The 18,430-nt window shown below is 57.3% G+C and overlaps 1 protein-coding gene across 2 annotated transcripts in view; it reads left to right on the forward strand.

The window, feature by feature from the left end:
- Positions 1–18,430, forward strand: part of NIBAN2 (niban apoptosis regulator 2) — a 37,307-nt gene that overhangs the window by 13,895 nt on the left and 4,982 nt on the right. For both annotated transcript variants that reach the window (XM_054284021.1, XM_054284022.1), the window contains exons 2-9: positions 3,944–4,074; positions 9,128–9,256; positions 9,350–9,455; positions 10,500–10,667; positions 15,362–15,477; positions 15,558–15,662; positions 17,003–17,165; positions 18,160–18,347. In XM_054284021.1, coding sequence (XP_054139996.1) covers positions 3,944–4,074; positions 9,128–9,256; positions 9,350–9,455; positions 10,500–10,667; positions 15,362–15,477; positions 15,558–15,662; positions 17,003–17,165; positions 18,160–18,347 — 1,106 coding nt within the window. The remainder of the gene's footprint in view (positions 1–3,943; positions 4,075–9,127; positions 9,257–9,349; positions 9,456–10,499; positions 10,668–15,361; positions 15,478–15,557; positions 15,663–17,002; positions 17,166–18,159; positions 18,348–18,430) is intronic.

Here is an 18,430-nt window from a genome sequence, read left to right on the forward strand (position 1 = left end):
GAGAGCAGGAGGGGAGCTGGGGGCTGGGGACAGAGCAGCTCTGTCACCAGAGGTGCTGACACAGGGATCCTGCCCAGCCAGGCGTCGCTGCTGCTGCTGCTCTTGGAGCCCCACAGTGGCTTCCCCCTGCCAGGAGCCAGCCCAGGGACGTGCCAGGGCCTGTGCCAGGGATGGGGTGGTGCCAAGGGGCGGGTGTGGGGCTGGTCCCAGGGCATTGGGAAAGCGCTGGGGTGGGTGGGTGGCTGGGGACACCCAGCCCTGGCAGCTCCCTGTGGGTGCTCCTGTTTGCCAAATGCTTTGTGGGTGCCTGAGCTCACACCCAGGTGGTGTTGGCTGCTGGGGTCCCTTCCCTCCTCTGCCATGCCAGGTGACAGTCTAGGGGGCTGTGTCCCCTGTCCCCAGGCCCCTCCAGCTCCTGGCTGGATGTGCAGCCAAAGCTGCTGGTGGAGGGACAGCCACTCGTGGGTGGCTTTGGTCGCAGAGCTGGAGCACAGAATGCTCTGTGCAGCCCTCAGTGCTGCCTTGTGCTGGCAGGGAATGCTCTGCACAGCCCCCAGCTCCTCGGGGAGGCTTTGCTCAGCCTGGTGGAGGAGCCAGGGGGCGGCTGAGGCGCTTCCTGAGGGTGACACATCAGCCCTGCCAGATGTGAGGGGTCGGGACACCCTCTGGCATGGACAGCATGGGCACCCACCCTCTGCCCAGGCACAGACCCCACTCTTATGTCACCCCCAGGTGTCCCTGTCCCTCTTGCCCCCCTCTTGCCACCAGGGCTACCAGGCAGGGAGCACCCAGCATCCCCCCGCACCCAGAGCATCCTGCTGAGCCTGGGGAGATTTAGTCACCTCTGCTGTTTGACTGCAAGCCTTGTTCCAACCTCTGCAAATAATTGACTTTTGCTTTTCCATGTGCTTAAACCCTCCTTAATTGGCCCTGCTGTTAATCAGGGAAGAATGAGTGACTAAGCTGTCTCGCCTGCCCGGGGAGCAGGGGCTCCTTTTTTCCCATGGACTGAAAGGAAATGAAACCTCAGAATGTCCTTTTCAATCTCAGCTCTCTGCATGGCTGCCCAGAGCCCTGGCCAGGATCACACAGCCTGGGAGACAGGAATTGCAACAGAGGTGCTGTGTGCAGGCCAGGAGGAGAGGCCAAAACCCAGCCTGAGGAATTCTGTGCTGGGATGAATGGGGGTGTCCCATCCTTTGCTGTGAATTTGTTCAGTTTTGGGGGGTTTTGCCCTGGCCTGTGGTTTGCTCCTGTGGCTGGCAGTGCTGGCATCTCCTCAGGGATGGGTTTATCCCTCCCTGGGCAGCATTTTCCTCTGGAGCTGCTCATCCCGTGGGGATTTGCAGCGCCCTGCAGCAAAGCTGCTCCTTGTGCTGCCTTGGCTGCCAGCACAGCTCCAGGCTGGCTCCTGCTGCAGATTCTGGCTCCTGCTGCAGATTTTGGCTCCTGCTGGAGGTTTTGGCTCCTGCTGGAGGTTTTGGCTGCTGCCAGGCTGTGCCAAGCCGGCGTGGGGGCTGTTTTGTCTGGGTTTGTGCCCCCAGCATCGTGCTGGCTCCAGCACTGGGATGCAGAGCCAGGATCCGTCCTCCCCGCGCCCATCGCCGGCGCTCCGGCCAAGCCTGAGCTGTCAGAAATCGTTGGAGGAGACTCAAATTCTTCATTTTTCACAGGCTCTGGGGCAAAGTTGACTGGGGAGTTCAAAGTCGAGGCTGTGTGTGCCAAAAGCAGCTCAGGGGGGAGTTGTTTCTGCAGCTTTGGGATGCTTCAGGATGGGGTTTTGGTGTGCAGAGGGGGTTGGGGCAGGGGTGGGGAGGTGCTGGGTGGATCAGGGTGCCCAAGGGGCTCCTCTGGCCACATTGGGGCTGGAAAAACCCCATTCCTGCTGTTTGGGGTGGGTCTGCAGTGTGCCCCCACCCCCTGCATCCAGGGGCTGCATCCAGGGGCTGCCTGTGGGATGGAGGGGGTCTCCTCCAGTGTAGGGTGCAGGGGGATACCCAGCAGCTCAGGCTCTCCCAGCACCTTGGACTCATCCCAAATTGGAATTTGGGGTGCTGGTGGGGGTCCCTGCCTCAGGTATGGGGGGTCCAGGCTGTCCTTTCCTCTCAGCCCAACCCCAATTCCAGCCCTGCTGCAGCACAGACTAGGATGCCTTTGTGGGATGGCCCTTGTGGGGCACAGTGGGGTCAGGGGGTGTCAGTGATGTTTGGGGTGGGGAATGGGGGGGGAATCACCCCAATCCCAGCCCTGCAGCCCAGGCTGGGAGCCCTTTGTGTGGGACGTCCCTTGTGGGGCACAGTGGGAATTGGGGGGTGTCAGTGGTGTTTGGGGTGGGGAATGGGGGGGAATCACCCCAATCCCAATCCCTGCTACAGCACAGACTGGGAGCCCTTTGTGGGATGGCCCTTGTGGGGCACAGAGGGGTCACGGGGGTGTCAGTGATGTTTGGGGTGGGGAATGGGGGGCTCACCCCAATCCCTGACCTGCAGCCCAGGCTGGGAGCCCTTTGTGTGGGATGTCCCTTGTGGGGCACAGTGGGAATTGGGGGGTGTCAGCGGTGTTTGGGGTGGGGAATGGGGGGCTCACCCCAACCCCAGCCAGCCGGAGCAGGGCCAGGAGCTGCACAAGGCACAGGAAGCCCCAGCACTGCCGGAATCAGCTCAATGTCAGGAATTTCCTGCTGGGGAGAGGAATCCATGAAATTAATGTGAAAGGCCAAAAAAAGAGATCATCCTGACCCTGAATCAGGCTCTGGGCTGCAGGGAGGGCAGGAGGCAGCGGGTTCTGCCTTGGTCCCTGCACCAAAGGCTGTTCTAGCATTGTGGATAAACTAGGACTCTTGAATAATTGATTAATACAATTAAGTAGAAGTTGTTTATTGTTTGTATTATAGATTTTATAAATCTACTCTTCTTCACTGGTGTTTTCATTTTGTTCTTTTGCTTTCTGCCTTCATTTTTTACTGTTTGTGATTGGTTACTGTGTAGGTGTTCTGCAGTCTCCTGTTATTTAGTTCTTGTGATCTTGGTATGCAGTCTCTCAGCTTCTTCGTTGCTATTTTAGTACAGTTGATGTTTTAGTAACTTTGGTGAATTTTAGGGTGCTTTGAGACAATTCTAAGAACAGTTACAGACAGCGTGGCTGGTGCACACTAAGACTTAAGTTGTTTAGATATATTTTTATATTCCAGCAGGCAGGAGGGGACTGGGGAGGGGTCTGGGTGGGCTCTGAGGGGTTCAGACCCCAAACCCACCCCGTGCCTGATGTAGCTGTGCTGTCCCATTGCAGATGTGAAAAGTGAATATTATATAGCCCTACGCAGATATTTACTATATGTATTATGTTGTATTGATTAGTAATGCTGTATTAACATTTTGATAGTATGGTAAATGTAATTTTGTGGTTCAAATGTAACTTTTGTAGTTAAAATAGAAACTATGTATATGGGATATTTTTTTAAGGAAAGGAATGAGGTACTCCCACCGAGATAGCAGCCACAGGACACCTAAATCTTTCAGAGAAAGAGAATTTATTGCTCCATTATCAGAAGAAACTAACTTCTTCCCACCTTGCTCAGCCATGAAGAGCTGTCAGGATTCAGAGGAAGAAGCTGACACTGACCAGACAGAATCCTTTGTTTGAATGGAATTTATGCATCATGTATGAATATGCAACAGGCTATTGCTTTTAAGGGTTAATCCTCTGTTAACGTGAGTCCTTTTTCGGGCTTATTTTGCCCAGAAAGAGGTACCTGGACTGTCCGTACCTCTTTGTTTTTATTGTCTTGTATCATCCTAATTTCAATTTTTATTACTCTAAATTAATACTCTAATTATTACTCTACTCAAATTTTTATTACTCTAATTATATTTCTATTTTTATAACCACTTTATTACTATTAAACTTTGAAAAATGTTAATTTTTTTTGTTGTTTTTCCTGCAGAGAGGACGGGGAAGGTGCTGGGCGAGTTCTGCCGCTGCTACAAGGAGCAGTTTGGGGTCGCTCTCTTCAACAGCGTCCGCTATGAGATCGAGGGCGCGGGGAGCCCACAGGCCCAGCTGCTGCACCGCAAGGTGAGGGCTCATCTCAGATCCCTGTCCTGTCCCTCCCCAGCTCTCTGTCCTTCCCACAGCAGGGTAAGGGCTCCATCCTACCTCCTGTGCTTCCCACTGCAAGGTGAGGGCTCGTCCCAGCTCCCTGTCCCTCCCCAGCTCTCTGTCCTTCCCACAGCAGTGTGAGGGATCATCCCCAGCTCCCTGTCCCTCCCCAGCTCTCTGTCCTTCCCACAGCAGTGTGAGGGATCATCCCCAGCTCCCTGTCCCTCCCCAGCTCTCTGTCCTTCCCACAGCAGTGTGAGGGCTCATCCCAGATCCCTGTCCCTCCCCAGCTCCCTGTGCTTCCCACTGCAAGGTGAGGGCTCGTCCCAGATCCCTGTCCCTCCCCAGCTCCCTGTGCTTCCCACTGCAGGGTGAGGGCTCATCCCAGATCCCTGTCCTGTCCCTCCCCAGCTCTCTGTCCTTCCCACAGCAGGGTAAGGCCTCCATCCCACCTCCCTGTGCTTCCCACAGCAAGGTGAGGGCTCATCCCACATCCCTGTCCCTGTCCCTCCCCAGCTCCCTGTGCTTCCCACTGCAAGGTAAGGCCTCCATCTCCATCCCCAGCTCCCTGTCCTTCTCATGGCAAGGTAAGGGCTCCCTGTCCTTCCCACAGCAAGGTGAAGGCTCATCCCAGCTCCCTGTACTTCCCACCGCAAGGTAAGGCCTCCATCTCCATCCCAGATCCCTGTGCTTCCCACAGCAGGGCAAGGGCTCATCCCCAGCTCCCTGTCCTTCCTTCCACAAGGTAAGGGCTCCATCCCCAGCTCCCTGTCCTTCTCATGGCAAGGTAAGGGCTCTCTGTCCCTCCCACAGCAAGGCAAGGCCTCCATCCCAGCTTCCTGTGCTTCTCACTGCAAGCTGAGGGCTCATCCCAGCTCCTTGTCCTTCCCACCACAGCATAAGGCCACCATCCCCACTTCCCTGTCCTTCCCATGGCAGGGTAAGGGCTCCCTGTCCTTCCCACAGCAAGGTGAAGGCTCATCCCAGCTCCCTGTGCTTCCCACCACAGGCTGAGGGCTCCCTGTGCTTCCCACTGCAGGGTAAGGGCTCCAGGCCTCCATCCCCACCTCCCTGTCTGTCCCACAGAAAGGTTAGGGCTCCTCCCAGCTCCCTGTCCTTCCCACATCAAGGCAAGGCCTCCATCCCCAACTCCCTGTCCTTCTCATGGTAAGGTGAAGGCTCATCCCTGCTCCCTGTGCTTCCCACAGCAAGTTGAGGGCTCCCTGTGCTTCCCACTGCAAGGTAAGGGCTCCATCTCCATCCCCAGCTCCCTGTCCTTCCCACATCAAGGCAAGGCCTCCATCCCCAGCTCCTTGTCCTTCCACAGCAGGGTAAGGCTCCATCCCCACCTCTCTGTGCTTCCCACCACAAGGTAAGGGCTCATCCCAGATCTCTGTCCTTCCCACCACAAGGTAAGGGCTCCCTGTCCTTCCCACAGCAAGGTGAGGGCTCCATCTCCATCCCCAGCTCCCTGTCTTTCCCACAGCCAGACAAGGTAAGGGCTCTTTCCCATCTCTGTGTCCTTCCCACAGCAAGGTAAGGATCCCCAGCTCCCTATCCTTCCTACAGCAAGGCAAGGCCTCCATCCCCAGCTCCCTGTCCCTCCCCAGGCCTGGTAACTGATTCTGGAGTCACTTTAGGGGGGCTCATTCCCCTTTGCGTGAGTCACTGCTGGAGACTCCCCTGAACTGGCACTTCCTTTCTGTCCCCATCCCTGCTGGTGGCCCTAGAGCTCAGGTTCTCCTCGCTCCTGGGTGGAATGTGCCCTGTGCTGCTGGGCCAGCCCATCCTGGGGCCCTGTGCACTGCCTGGGCTGGGTTTGTCCCACCCCATGGAAGAGCACAGAGCAGGGTCAGCTGTGTGCCTGTCTGTGCTCCCTGGCAGAGCTGCAGGAGCTCAGGGACCCCTCAGTGCCCCAATGAGCAGCTGTGCCAGGCACTGTCCTCCTGCTCCTGGGTGTGAGTGCTGCTCCCACCTGGGCACATCCCCAGGGAGGAACAGGAAACCCCTGGCAGGTGATTCCAGAGATGGCTCTGAGACTGATCTGCACCTGAAACACCAGCAAGATACAACAGCAATGAGAATATGGAATAAACACATCTGCCTCTGGCCTCTCCAATAATCCAGAGCTCCTGAAAAATCCTCCCTGACACCCTCTGCCCCTGGCCCTGTGGCAGGGATTTGGGCACCCCAGGGGCTCCCCAGCCCCACAGCCTGGCACACACCTGCCTGTCCCAAATATTTCCTGGGGCTGGGAGGAGCCCCATGGGTGTGAGGGGATGGCTGTGCTGGGACTCCCAGGGTGCTGGTGGCTCCCCAAGGTCCCCAGAGCTGTGTCAGGGCTCAGCCTGGGTTTCATTCCACCAGCAGCTGATCTGCCACGTGTCTCTGCCTGGCTAAAGAGATGGGATTGGTGCTGTGGCTCTGTGGGATTGTGCCTTCCCCTCTTCCCCAAGGCAGATCACCTCAGCTGGGGCTGCTCACAAGCTGACATGGCTTGGGGAGCTCCCTGGGGTGGTTTTCTTGGGGTCCTTCCTGCCCAAGTTGGTGGAGCTGCTGTCCTTGAAAGCAGGAAGAGCTGTGATTGCACATGGCCACAGGCTGCTGCTTTTGTCTGAGGCTTAAACGGGTGACTCTGCTCAGGAATCTGGGCAGTGCCTCCCTGAGCTCAGCCTCCAGCCCTGGCTGCTCACAGGGGCCGTGTCCCTGACCCACCCATGGAGGTGACACCTTGCCCAGGCACCAGGACACGTCCCATCTCCTCAGGGACCTCCCTGGGCCTGGGTGTGTTAGAAAAACAAAGGAGTGGAGGTTCCTGGTGTCCTCAGCACCCTTGGGTGCCTCAGATGCCTTCATCCCCCCCAGGACGTGCCTCCATCCCCAGGTTGGTTGCTTCATCCAAAAGCTCCAGCAAGCAGCCCAGGAATGTCTGAGGGACAGCAGTGAGGTGAGGAGGTCAGGGACACTGCAAGTCTTGGAAAAAACCCCGTGTAGAAATAGGAATTCCTCCTGCTCAGTGTCCTGTCTGCTTCCCAGCCCCTCCTAGGGACACAGCAGTGCCACTGGGACATGTCCCATGTGCTGCCCAGCCTGTCCCAGGGTCCTGGCAGTGCCATTGGGATGTCCCATGTGCTGCCCATGCCTTTCCAGGGTCCTGGCAGTGCCACTGGGACATGTCCCATGTACTGCCCAGCCGCTTCCAGGGTCCTGACAGTGCCACTGGGACATGTCCCATGTACTGCCCATGCCCTCCCAGGGTCCTGGCAGTGCCTGCTGGGGCAGGGTGGGATCCAAGCCCTGGCTGGTCCCTGCTGGAGGCCACCATGGTGCAGGGTGGGTGGCCACAGCAGAAGAGGCGGCTGCTGCACGCTCCAGCCCTCACGAGAGCTCTCAGCTCTTGTTTATGTTCCTGGGGTCATAAAAATTCCTGGGACGAATTGTTGGCTCCCTCAGGCAGGCTGTGTTTGGGATGGTGCAAACGCGAGCTGGGGAGGGGCTGCACAGCCTGGGGGGCACTGGGTGTCCTTGGCCTGGTCCTGGCATGGAATCCTGGCATGGAATCATGGAATGTTTGGGTTGGAAAGGACCTTAGAGCTCATCCCATCCCACCCTTGCCATGGCAGGGACACCTCCCACTGTCCCAGGCTGCTCCCAGCCCTGTCCAGCCTGGCCTTGGGCACTGCCAGGGATCCAGGGGCATCCACAGCTGCTCTGGGCACCCTGTGCCAGGGCCTGCCCACCCTGCCAGGGAACAATTCCTTCCCAAAATCCACTAAAAATCACTGTTCCCAGTGAAGTCCAGAGCATCTGAGCATCTTTTGTGGGGTGACTTTGTGCTTTTCCTCTGCCCTGTCCCATCAGAAGACCCTGCTGGGCAGGGCTTGATGCCTCCCACCTGCAGCTGCCCCTGGCAGGACCTTCTGGCAGCAGTGGCACACATCCTCCCCCTGCCCCAAGGCAGGGAAATTCCAGCTGGGGCTGGGAACAGCTGCTGGAGAGCTCAGCTCCAACCTTCCACTCCGCGAGGGGAGCTGGAGGGGTCAGCTGAGCTCGGTGTGTCCCTGGGGGAGATTCCAGGGACAGAGGTGTGACCAGAGGTGTCACCACCATGTGCTGGATGAGCCACCCCTCAGAGCTTTTCTAGGCCTGTGCCTGTGATGCCCCTCAAAGCATCTCCCAAATGCACCAATTCAGGCACCAAAATTTGTGCTGCTGTGGGAGGTGATGCAGTGGAGACCTTCAGCACGGGCCTGGAGAAGAAACACCCACCCAGACCGCCATGACTGGACCTCACTGAGCTCCCCAGGGCAGAGCTGTCCCCTATTGTCTAGGTTTGAACAGACAGGTGTCTGCTAAGGAAGGCAGGAGCCTCCCTTGAAATGGAAAATGCAAACCTCCTCCCTCTGAATTATTAGAAATTTGAAATTAAGGGGGACCCTCAGGCAAAGGTATGGGAGCAGGAATAACAGTTCTTTACTATAAAAATTAAAATACAAATGAAATAGTATAAAAAAAGAAAACAAACCACTGAATCCAGCCTGCCCCCCTGTGTGTCAGGGAGGTGTCCCAGCCCCATCCCAGGGGGGCTCAGCCCTCCTGCAGTGCCAGCTGTGGCTCTGCTGCAGCAGGGATCCTGCACAAGGGGGGAGTTTTCCTCTGCAGCTCCAGGGCTGCTGCAGATGGGCCTGGGCTCCCTCTGGCCATGCAGGGCAGCAGAAAGCTGCTCCTCTGGCAATGCAGGGGGCAAAGGCTGCTGTGCTGTGCCAGGCTCAGATTGGATCCAGGCAGGAATGCTTGGCTCCTCCCCTGGGCGCAGCATCTCCCCATGGGATGCTGGAATGGGATCAGCCCTGCAGGGACACTCAGTGGCCATGGAGAGCAGAGATCTCCTGGAGGGAGGGTTGGCTGTGGGAGAGAGAAAGAAACAACTGCCCCATGGACAGCAGAGAACTGCCCCAGCTCTGACAGATGGTGACAGAACACACATTGCTTGGCAGTCTAGGACACCTGTGCTGTCCCCTCCCTGCAGGTTCCACTGGAGGACCACGTCATCTACTCAGGCAACATCTTCCAGTACATCGAGGAGAACAAGAAGTGGAGGAACCGCTTCTGCGTGGTGCCCCACAACTACGGGCTGGTCCTCTACGAGAACAAACTGGTGAGGACAGCCCCCCTTTCACCCATCCCCAGCAGGGTCCACCCCAGGGGACACCCCAGGGGACACCCATCCATGACCATTTCTCCTGCTCAGGCCTATGAGCGGGAGCAGCCGCCCCGGGTGTTGGTCAACAGTGCTGGCTACAAGGTCCTCACCTCCGTGGAGCAGTACCTGGAGCTGGTCAACAACAGCCTGCCTGGTGAGGGCCCTTGTGGGGACCTTTGGGTGGGTTTGGGGGTGTGATCCCTGAGGGGCTTCAGAAAAGGTGATTGTGGGGTGTCATATCCTTGGGAACCTTCAGAAAAGGGTGAGTTTGGGGTGCAGCATCCATAAAGCCTTTCTGGAAGGGGCAGATTTGCGGTATAGCATCCCTGGGAACTACTGGAAAAGGTGATTTTGGGGCATAGCATCCCTGAGGGCTTTCAGAAAAGGGTGATTTTGTGGTGTTATATCCCTGGGAACCTTCTAGAAAAGGTGGGTTTGGGGTGTGGCATCTTTAAAAAACTTCTGGAAGGGGCAGATTTGAGGTGTAGCATCCCTGGGAACCTACTGGAAAGGGTGAGTTTGGGGTGTAGCATCCCTGAGGACCTTTTGGAAAACATGGGGTTGGGATGTATCCTTGAAGAGCTTTTAGAAGGGGTAGTTTTGGTGTGGCATTCCTGGGGACCTCTGGGAAGAGGCTGTTTTAGGGTGCAGCATCCCAGGGATGCTGGAAGGGATCATTTTAGGGTGTAGAATCCCTGAGGGCCTTCTGGAAAAAGTGGGGTTTGGGTGTAGCATCCTTGAGGACATTCAGGAATGGGGGTTTTTGGGATATTTTTTTTGGTTTTTGGTTTTTTTTCTGGGCACCTTTGGGAAGTGGTGGTTTTGGGTAGTGGGGTTGTAGGGAAGGAAGGAAGGAAGGAAGGAAGGAAGGAAGGAAGGAAGGAAGGAAGGAAGGAAGGAAGGATAGATGGATAGATAGGAAAGAAATTAATAGGAAGGAAAATAGGAAGGAAAATGTGTCCATGACTCTGTGACAGCCACATGATTTTTAATTACTTTTAATTTTACTTCTCAAATTTCATTTTTATTTCCTTTTGAGAAAAAATGAGGCTTTTTTGGCATTTTTTAACGACTCCCGACAAAGGCCTGGGAAGGAGCTGCAGGGTCTGTGTGTCCCTGCTGGACTCCCCCAACCCTGCAGCCTCCGCATCCCTGCCCGTCCCCCTCTCCCCCTGACACCACCCCCGCTTTCCCACAGGTGTGACACCGAAATCTGGGCACTCTCCCATCCTGAAGTGCCCCACGGATTTCCCCCTGGTGCTGTGGCACCCCTATGCCAGGCACTACTATTTCTGTGTGATGACGGGCAAGGAGCAGGAGAAGTGGCGGGCAGTGTTCCAGGACTGCGTGCGGCACTGCAACAACGGTGGGTGACACCTGGGGACACTGAGCCACCTCCTGCTCCACAGGCACCTGCTGAGGGCTCTGGGAGAGGGGATGGATTGCAGCTCATGAGGAGGAGTTGGGTGGGAGTTGTTGAGGAACTTTGGAGAAGGGAAGTGTAGCCACATTTCACAGAGAAAAGCAAGGCATGATTCTTCCCAAGAATATTTCTGGGTTTCACATTCTCTGAACCCCACATTCTCTGGGTTTCCTTCCTCAGAGAAAGGAAAAACACAGAAATATTCTTGGGAAGAATTATGCCTTGCTTTTCTCTGTGGGATGTGGCTACAGAGAAGGATCCAGGGAGGTCCTGAAGGGGCTCCAGGAGAGCTGGAGAGGGACTGGGGACAAGGGATGGAGGGACAGGACACAGGGAATGGCTCCCACTGCCAGAGGGTAGGGCTGGATGGGATATTGGGAATGAGGAATTGTTCCCTGGCAGGGTGTGATACCCTGGCACAGAGAATCTGTGGCTGCCCCTGGATCCCTGGCAGTGCCCAAGGCCAGGCTGGGAGCACCCTGGGACAGTGGGACATGCCCCTGCCCACAGGAGGGGGTGGGACAGAATGATTTTAAGGTTCCTTTTAACCCAAACCAGTCTGGGATTCCATGAATGAGCATCTCATCAATGCCAGCATCACCCCCAGCTCCCTGGAGCATCCCTGTGCCCAGCTCCATCCTCTGCCCATGAGGAACTATTACCAAGAGCCTGCACAGAGGTGGCTCCAGAGCTGACTTGATGCCCATTTCCCACCCTGAGGGAGAAAATATTTGTTAATTAAAATCACCAAAACCCAAAATCCTCCTGAGGGCTGCCAGGGCTGTGGGCAGGAGTGCAGGGCAGGGGGTGCCAGGCTCTGGGCAAGGGTGCAGGGCTCTGGGCAGGGGTGCAGGGCAGTGCAGCTGGGTGGAGGCAGGACCTGCCTCCCACACCAGTGATACTCTGGCAGGAAAACACGATTTTCCTGCTTGGCTGTGGCCTGGGCACTCCTGGGCTGAGCCCCAAGTCCTGGCCATGCTTGGGATGGTGAGAAATTTCCTGAGGAAGGCGGTGCCAGAGCTGAAACCTGCTCAGAATCAGGTGTTTAGTGGGCATTTTAGACTCTGCCCAGTGTCTAAATGTTTATTTCATTCCTGGGAACTCTGGGTAGCCTCAATTTTGCCTCAGTTTTGCCTCAGTTTTGTCAGAGCTGCTGTGATAGGGTGGGATCTGGAGTCTGGGTTTCACTGAGGGTTTCCATCCCCCCACATTGGATTAAATCTGAAAAAAATCTCCTTTTTATTTTGTGCTGGGGGTGTCTGAGCTCATTGGGCTGAATGTGCCCCCTCCTTTGTGTGGGGCTGGGTGCTGTGGCCCCTCATCCCCTTGAGGATCATTTCTGGGGGAGCTCAGCCCCCCAGAACCCCCCGTGCTGGCTGGAGCAGCAGCTGTGAGCAAAACCAGCTCTGGATAAAAGAGGAATTGATCTCCTGCTAACAAACCCCCAATTTTCATCTCTAATTCCCCTCCCACCTGCTGGGTGCTGCTGTGAGACACAGGGGAGGTGGGAGCCCCTCCACCACCCCCTGTGCCAGCCAGAAAATCCTCTCCTCCCTCTCCTCCTCCTCAGCATGTGATGGAAAAGCCTTCCCAAGTGGGCAGTGGCCAGGGAGGGCTCGGTGCTGCATTCCTCCAGCCTGGATTTGTCTGTGACTTTGTTCTTCCTGCTCCTGGGAGCTCCAGGATCCTGTTTCATATTCCATGAAGGCTCTTTTGTTGTTGGAGAGCACTTTAGGTTGTTGGGTTTTTTTTTTTCTCCCCTAAATTAGAGGCTCTGTTTCTGCCTCTGGTTGTGATTGGTGTGGGAATGTTCAGCTCCCTGTCTCAGACTGTGTTTGTGTAACAGCAGCTCCTCTGTAGGGACTGGGGATGTGCAGCTCTGTTCCTCACACAGACAGGGTCAGCCTGGTGTCCCTGCAGCCCCTGGCTGCTCCAAAACTGTCCCTTGGTGTCACCTGGGGCTGGACAGTGCCCACCCCAAGGGCTCCTGCCCTTGTTTCAGGATGGTTTGAGTTAAAAGGCATCTTAAATCCCATCCCATCCCACCCCTGCCATGGCAGGGACACCTCCCACTGTCCCAGGTGCTCCCAGCCCTGCCCAGCCTGGCCTTGGGCACTGCCAGGGATCCAGGGGCAGCCACAGCTGCTCTGGGCACCCTGTGCCAGGGCCTGCCCACCCTCACAGGGAACAATTCCCAATTCCCAATATCCCATCCATCCCTGCCCTCTGGCAGTGGGAGCCATTCCCTGTGTCCTGTCCCTCCAGGTCCTTTACCCACATTAATGAAGGAAACTCACTAAATTTGCCCTGGGAAGTGGCACAGAGGCTTCTTGCACCAGGACAGGGCACAGGGCTGGGGACAAACTCAGGGATGTCCCCTGCAGGCTCAGCCTGGAGCGAGTGACCTTGGGAAGGCTCTTGGGAGGCAAATCCTGCCCCAGGCCTGGCAGGGACAGGAGGTGAGGATTGTCCCACCTGCTCCCATGGATGGAGCAGCTCCAACCCCTGGAAGCTCAGCCCAGCTCTGGCTCCCATCAAAGACTGAGAAAGGAGCAGATTTTACTTTCTCAGTGGTTTTTTTTCCCCTGATTATTAAGCTGCCCCTTAGCAAAAGCTGCTTAGGCTTGGAGTTAATTGTAATCACCTTAGAAAAATCTGTGTGCACTGGGAAAGATCTGCTCACTGCCCTGGGCTGTCCCTCCTGGACACCTGGCTGTGTCCCCAGCCCTGCCAGGTGCTGTGGGACAGGTCAGCAGTGTCCCCAGCCCTGCCAGGTACTGTGGGATGTGTCAGCAGTGTCCCCAGCCCTGCCAGGTGCTGTGGGACAGGTCAGCAGTGTCCCCAGGCCTGCCAGGTGCTGTGGGACATCTCAGCAGTGTCCCCAGCCCTGCCAGGTGCTGTGGGACAGGTCAGCAGTGTCCCCAGCGCTGCCAGGTGCTGTGGGATGTGTCAGCAGTGTCCCCAGCGCTGCCAGGTGCTGTGGGACAGGTCAGCAGTGTCCCCAGCGCTGCCAGGTGCTGTGGGATGTGTCAGCAGTGTCCCCAGCGCTGCCAGGTGCTGTGGGATGTGTCAGCAGTGTCCCCAGCGCTGCCAGGTGCTGTGGGACAGGTCAGCAGTGTCCCCAGCCCTGCCAGGTACTGTGGGATGTGTCAGCAGTGTCCCCAGCGCTGCCAGGTGCTGTGGGACAGGTCAGCAGTGTCCCCAGCACTGCCAGGTGCTGTGGAAGGTGTCAGCAGTGCAGGGATGATCCCCTCGAGCCTCCCAGCAGGCTCAGATCCCATCCTGATCCCCTCCTTGGGGCATGGGGAGGGGAGCTGGGCTGCAGGGTTCTGTCCCAGGGCTGTTTCCCTGTCTGGCAGGGACCTGCACAGCCAGGACAGGCAGGGACAAGGCAGGGGACATGTGGCACATGTGCCTGCTGTGCCCATCTCCTGGCTGTGGAGGCTCCCAGCCCTGCCCCTCCTGCTGGCTGGGGGTGACGCCCGAGCTCCCCTCGTGCTGCAGTGACTCACCCGGGACAGCCTGGCCCTGACTCACTCCTGAGGCCTCTTGGCCACTTTCCTCTTCCTTCCAAGCCTCGCTGCCCCCCCCCAGGGCCCCTCTGACTGCAGCCCCCCAGCTGGGTGCTGTGTGGGGTTGGGGGTCACTGAATCCCCATCCTGGTGAGCCCCTGCTCCTGCTGTGCCTTTGGAGCTCACTGAGCCCCCATTTCCCCATGCACCATATGGGGTCAGTGAGCCCCCATTTCCCTGTGCATTATTTGAGGTCACTGAGCCCCCAGATCCATGTGCACCATTTTGGGGTCACTGAGCCCCCATCCTCCCCAACCCCTGCTCCTGCTGTGCCTTTGGAGCTCACTGAGCCCCCAGATCCATGTGCACCATTTGGGGTCACTGAGCCCCCATTTCCCCGTGCACCATATGGGGTCAGTGAGCCCCCAGATCCCTGTGCACCATTTTGGGGTCACTGAACCCCCATCCTACCCAACCTCTGTTCTTCTGTGCCTTTGGAACTCATTGAGCCCCCAGGCCCTTGTGTACCATCGAGAGTCCCTGAGCCCCCAGGTCCCTGTGCCCCATTTGGGGGTCACTGAGCCTCCATCCTGCCAAGTTCTTCCTGCTGTGCCTTTAGATCTCACTGAGTCCCCAGGTCCCCATGCACCCTTTGGGGTCAGTGAGCCCCCAGATCCCTGTGCACCATGAGGGGTCACTGAGCCCCCATTTGCCCATGCACCATTTGGGGTCACTGAGCCTCCATGCACCATTTTGGGGTCATGAGACCCCAGGTCCCTGTGCACCATTTGGGGTCACTGAGCCCCCAGACACCCCTGAACAATTTGGGGGTCACTGAGCCCCCATTTCCCTATGCACCATTTTGGGGTCACTGAGCCCCCATCCTACTCAGCTTCCCTGCCCTCGGGGTGGCTCCGGACTGGATCACTCTGGTTATATCAGGAGCCCCCTGCTGTCCCCCACCCTGTCAGGGGCAGTGCCTGGGGACACCATCCCCAATCCTGGTGACAGCCCTGGGGGCTTGCCCGGGTCCGGGGGTGTGGGGGAGCACACAGAGGTGGGCTGGGGTCGCTGGGCCGCCCCTCCCTCCCAATTCCAGGCAGCTGAGCCGTGTCCCCTCCGCAGGGATCTCGGAGGACTCCCGGGTGGAGGCTCCCGCCTTCACGGACGCCATCCGCATGTACCGGCAGTCCAAGGAGCAGTACGGCACCTGGGACATGCTCTGCGGCAACGAGACCCAGGTGGGCACCGCGCCCCCAAACCGGGCTCCCAGGGCTGGGGGGAACTCAGCAGGCTCCCCAAAAACCTCCTGCCTCCACAGGTCCTGAGCAACCTGGTGATGGAGGAGCTGCTCCCCGAGCTCAGGAGCACCATCGGGCCCCGGCTGAAGGGCAAAGCCCCGGAGCGCCAGCGGACCTGGATCCAGGTGTGGGGCTGGGGCTGCCGGGGGGTCCCCAGCGTCCCTGCCCTCCCCATTGCTGCAGAGCTAGCTTGGGGAGCCTCCTTTCCCCCCTGGGTTCGGCGCCCACCTCCCTTCCCCGTCCCTGCCCTCCCCGTGCCCGCACACCCGGCTTGGGGATCCTCCTTCCCCCTGGGCTCGGTGCCCACCTCCCTTCCCCACTGGGTTCTCTGCCCACCTCCTTTCCCCGCTGGGGTCAATGCCCTCCTCCCTTCCCTGCTGGGTTCGGTGCCCACCTCCTTTCCCCACTGGGTTCTCTGCCCACCTCCCTTCCCCGCTGGTTTCGGTGCCCACCTCCCTTCCCCATTGGGCTCGGTGCCCACCGGCTTCTCTGCCCCCTTCTCCCGGCCCCTTCCAAAGAACCCGTCCTTTCTCCAGAGTGGATTTTTCAAGCTCTTTCAGTGCCCCTGCCCAGCCCCGCCTGGGGCCAGCCGAGCAAACAGGAGGAAGCCCAGCCCCGGAGCCAAGCCTGTCCCGGCTAAATTTAGCGAGCCATTTTTAGAGCAGCGCGGGCTAAATCCGGCCCAAACCCTTGCGAAAGACTGAGGGCTCTTCAGAGCTGCCTGTTAAAACCTTAAACCCCGATAATTACCACCAGGCTCGTAATGGGCCGCTTGAGCGGCCTGAAAACACACAAACGCTGCTTTTCCAATAGCGGCTGTGGCTGGGGAGGAGGGAGGAGGGGAGGGCTCTGCATCCTGCCAGCCCCAAAATCGCAGCTTTGGCTGCAAAGTGAGAGTGAAGCCTCAGCGAGTGGCTCCATCCTGCTCAGGAGGTTGGCTCTGGGAGCCCAGGGAGGGAGAACAGGGCAGGGAACAGATTTCAGGGTGGGCTGGGGCTCTCCTGCTTGGACCACCACTGTCCCTGGACCACCAGTGTCCCCAGACCTGCAGCATCCCCAAACCTGCAGCATCCCCAGACCTGCAGCACCCCCAGACTTGCAGCATTCCCAGACCTGCAGCCTCCCCAAGCATCCCCAGACCTGCAGCATTTCCAGACCTGCAACATCCCCTGACCTGCAACATCCCCAGACCTGCAGCATTTCCAGACCTGCAGCATCCCCAGCCCTGTATGGGGCAGGTTGCCTGATGGAGGCAGCACTCACCTCTCTGCCCCTCCAGCACCACTTGGAAGCCTGCACTGCAGGAGCTCCATCTCACCCTGCTGGAGGGTCCCTGGTGTGGAAACCCCTGGCAGGCTGTGGGGAGGGGTCCTGTCAGGGCTCAGCATGTCCTGCGGCCATCTGGAGCTGCAGGCACTGTTTGGGGTGCAGCTGGAGGGTCTCTGACCCCCCCCTGTGCCCCCAGGTGTCAGATGCTGTCTATAGGATGGTCTATGAGCTGGCCAAGGCCCAGTACGATGCAGCTGTGGCCAGATGTGAGCAGGAGCGGCCGCAGCTGGAGAGCACCATCCGCACGGACATGGACCAGATCATCACCTCCAAGGAGCACCTGGCCAGCAAGATCCGAGGTACAGGGGTGCCCTGGCACGTGTGGGTGTGCCCATGGCTCCTGGGGGGCTGTTCCTGGGGTGCAGCACAGCCCCTGGCACCCTTGGGGGGTCATGTCCCCACTGGCATCGTCCCAGGGGTGGGGGACAAGGTGGGCAGTCACCCCCTATAGAGAAACAAGGTGGGCAGTCATCCCCTATAGTAAAAAAAGCTGACCCCTGGGGCAGGGAATGATTAGCATCTGGCTCTGTTGGTTCAGAATGCTGAACATTCACTTTATTTAAACTGTATTATATTACATTATAACTATATTAGAGATATTATATTATGTTATATTACATTATATTATATTATAGTATATTACATTACATTACATTATGCTTACTACTAACTGAAAAACTCGTGACTTGTGAAAAAAAAATCAATATATTATATTATATTATATTATATTATATTATGTCATATCATATCATATCATATTTTACATTACATTACATTACATTACATTACATTACGTTACATTACATTACATTACATTATATTATCTCATACTTGCTACTAACTGAAAAACTCATGACTGTCTGCGGACTGACAGTCCACACAGCTTGGACTTGCTATGCTAATTAACATAATCTCCAACAGAATCTAATTACCCAATTCCTTCAGGTAAACAGTCTTCCCATCACATTCTACACGTGCAAAACACTAGGAGCGGCAAGCAGAGATAAAAATTGTTTTTTCTCTGTGCTTCTCCAGGAGAAAACCTGAGAGAGAGAATTATATCTCTGTTCAGAGAATGTGAATGCCACAACCCCCTGGCATGGCAGTGGGTGGTTCAGGGCAGAGCAGGGGCAGCCTGCAGGAGCTCCTTGTGTTGCTGTGAAAGGGGGAGACTCCTCCTGGAGGGCTTTGGGAGCAGGGGCAGCTCCTCATTGCTGGGGTGGGTGTGGGATGTGATGTGAAGGGCTGGAAGGACAGAGGAGCCTCACCATCCCCATCCCTGCTCTTTCCCAGCCTTTGTCCTGCCCAAGGCAGAGGTGTGTGTCCGTAACCACGTGCAGCCCTACATCTCCTCCATCCTGGAGGCCCTGATGACCCCCACGAGCCAGGGCTTTGCTGAGGCACGGGAGGTGTTCTTCAAGGAGGTCACCGACATGAACATGAACGTGGTCAACGAGGGCGGCCTGGAGAAGCTGGTGGAGGTGAGACCTGGAGGTGCTGGTGGTGCTCCTTGCCAGCTCAGGGGTGACAGGGCCAGTCCTGCTTCCACCCCCAGTGTGGACGG

Source organism: Melozone crissalis, unplaced genomic scaffold, assembly GCF_028551555.1.
Source record: "Melozone crissalis strain CALT ecotype California unplaced genomic scaffold, PUWL_Pcris_2 ptg000041l_1, whole genome shotgun sequence".
NCBI lineage: Eukaryota > Metazoa > Chordata > Aves > Passeriformes > Passerellidae > Melozone > Melozone crissalis.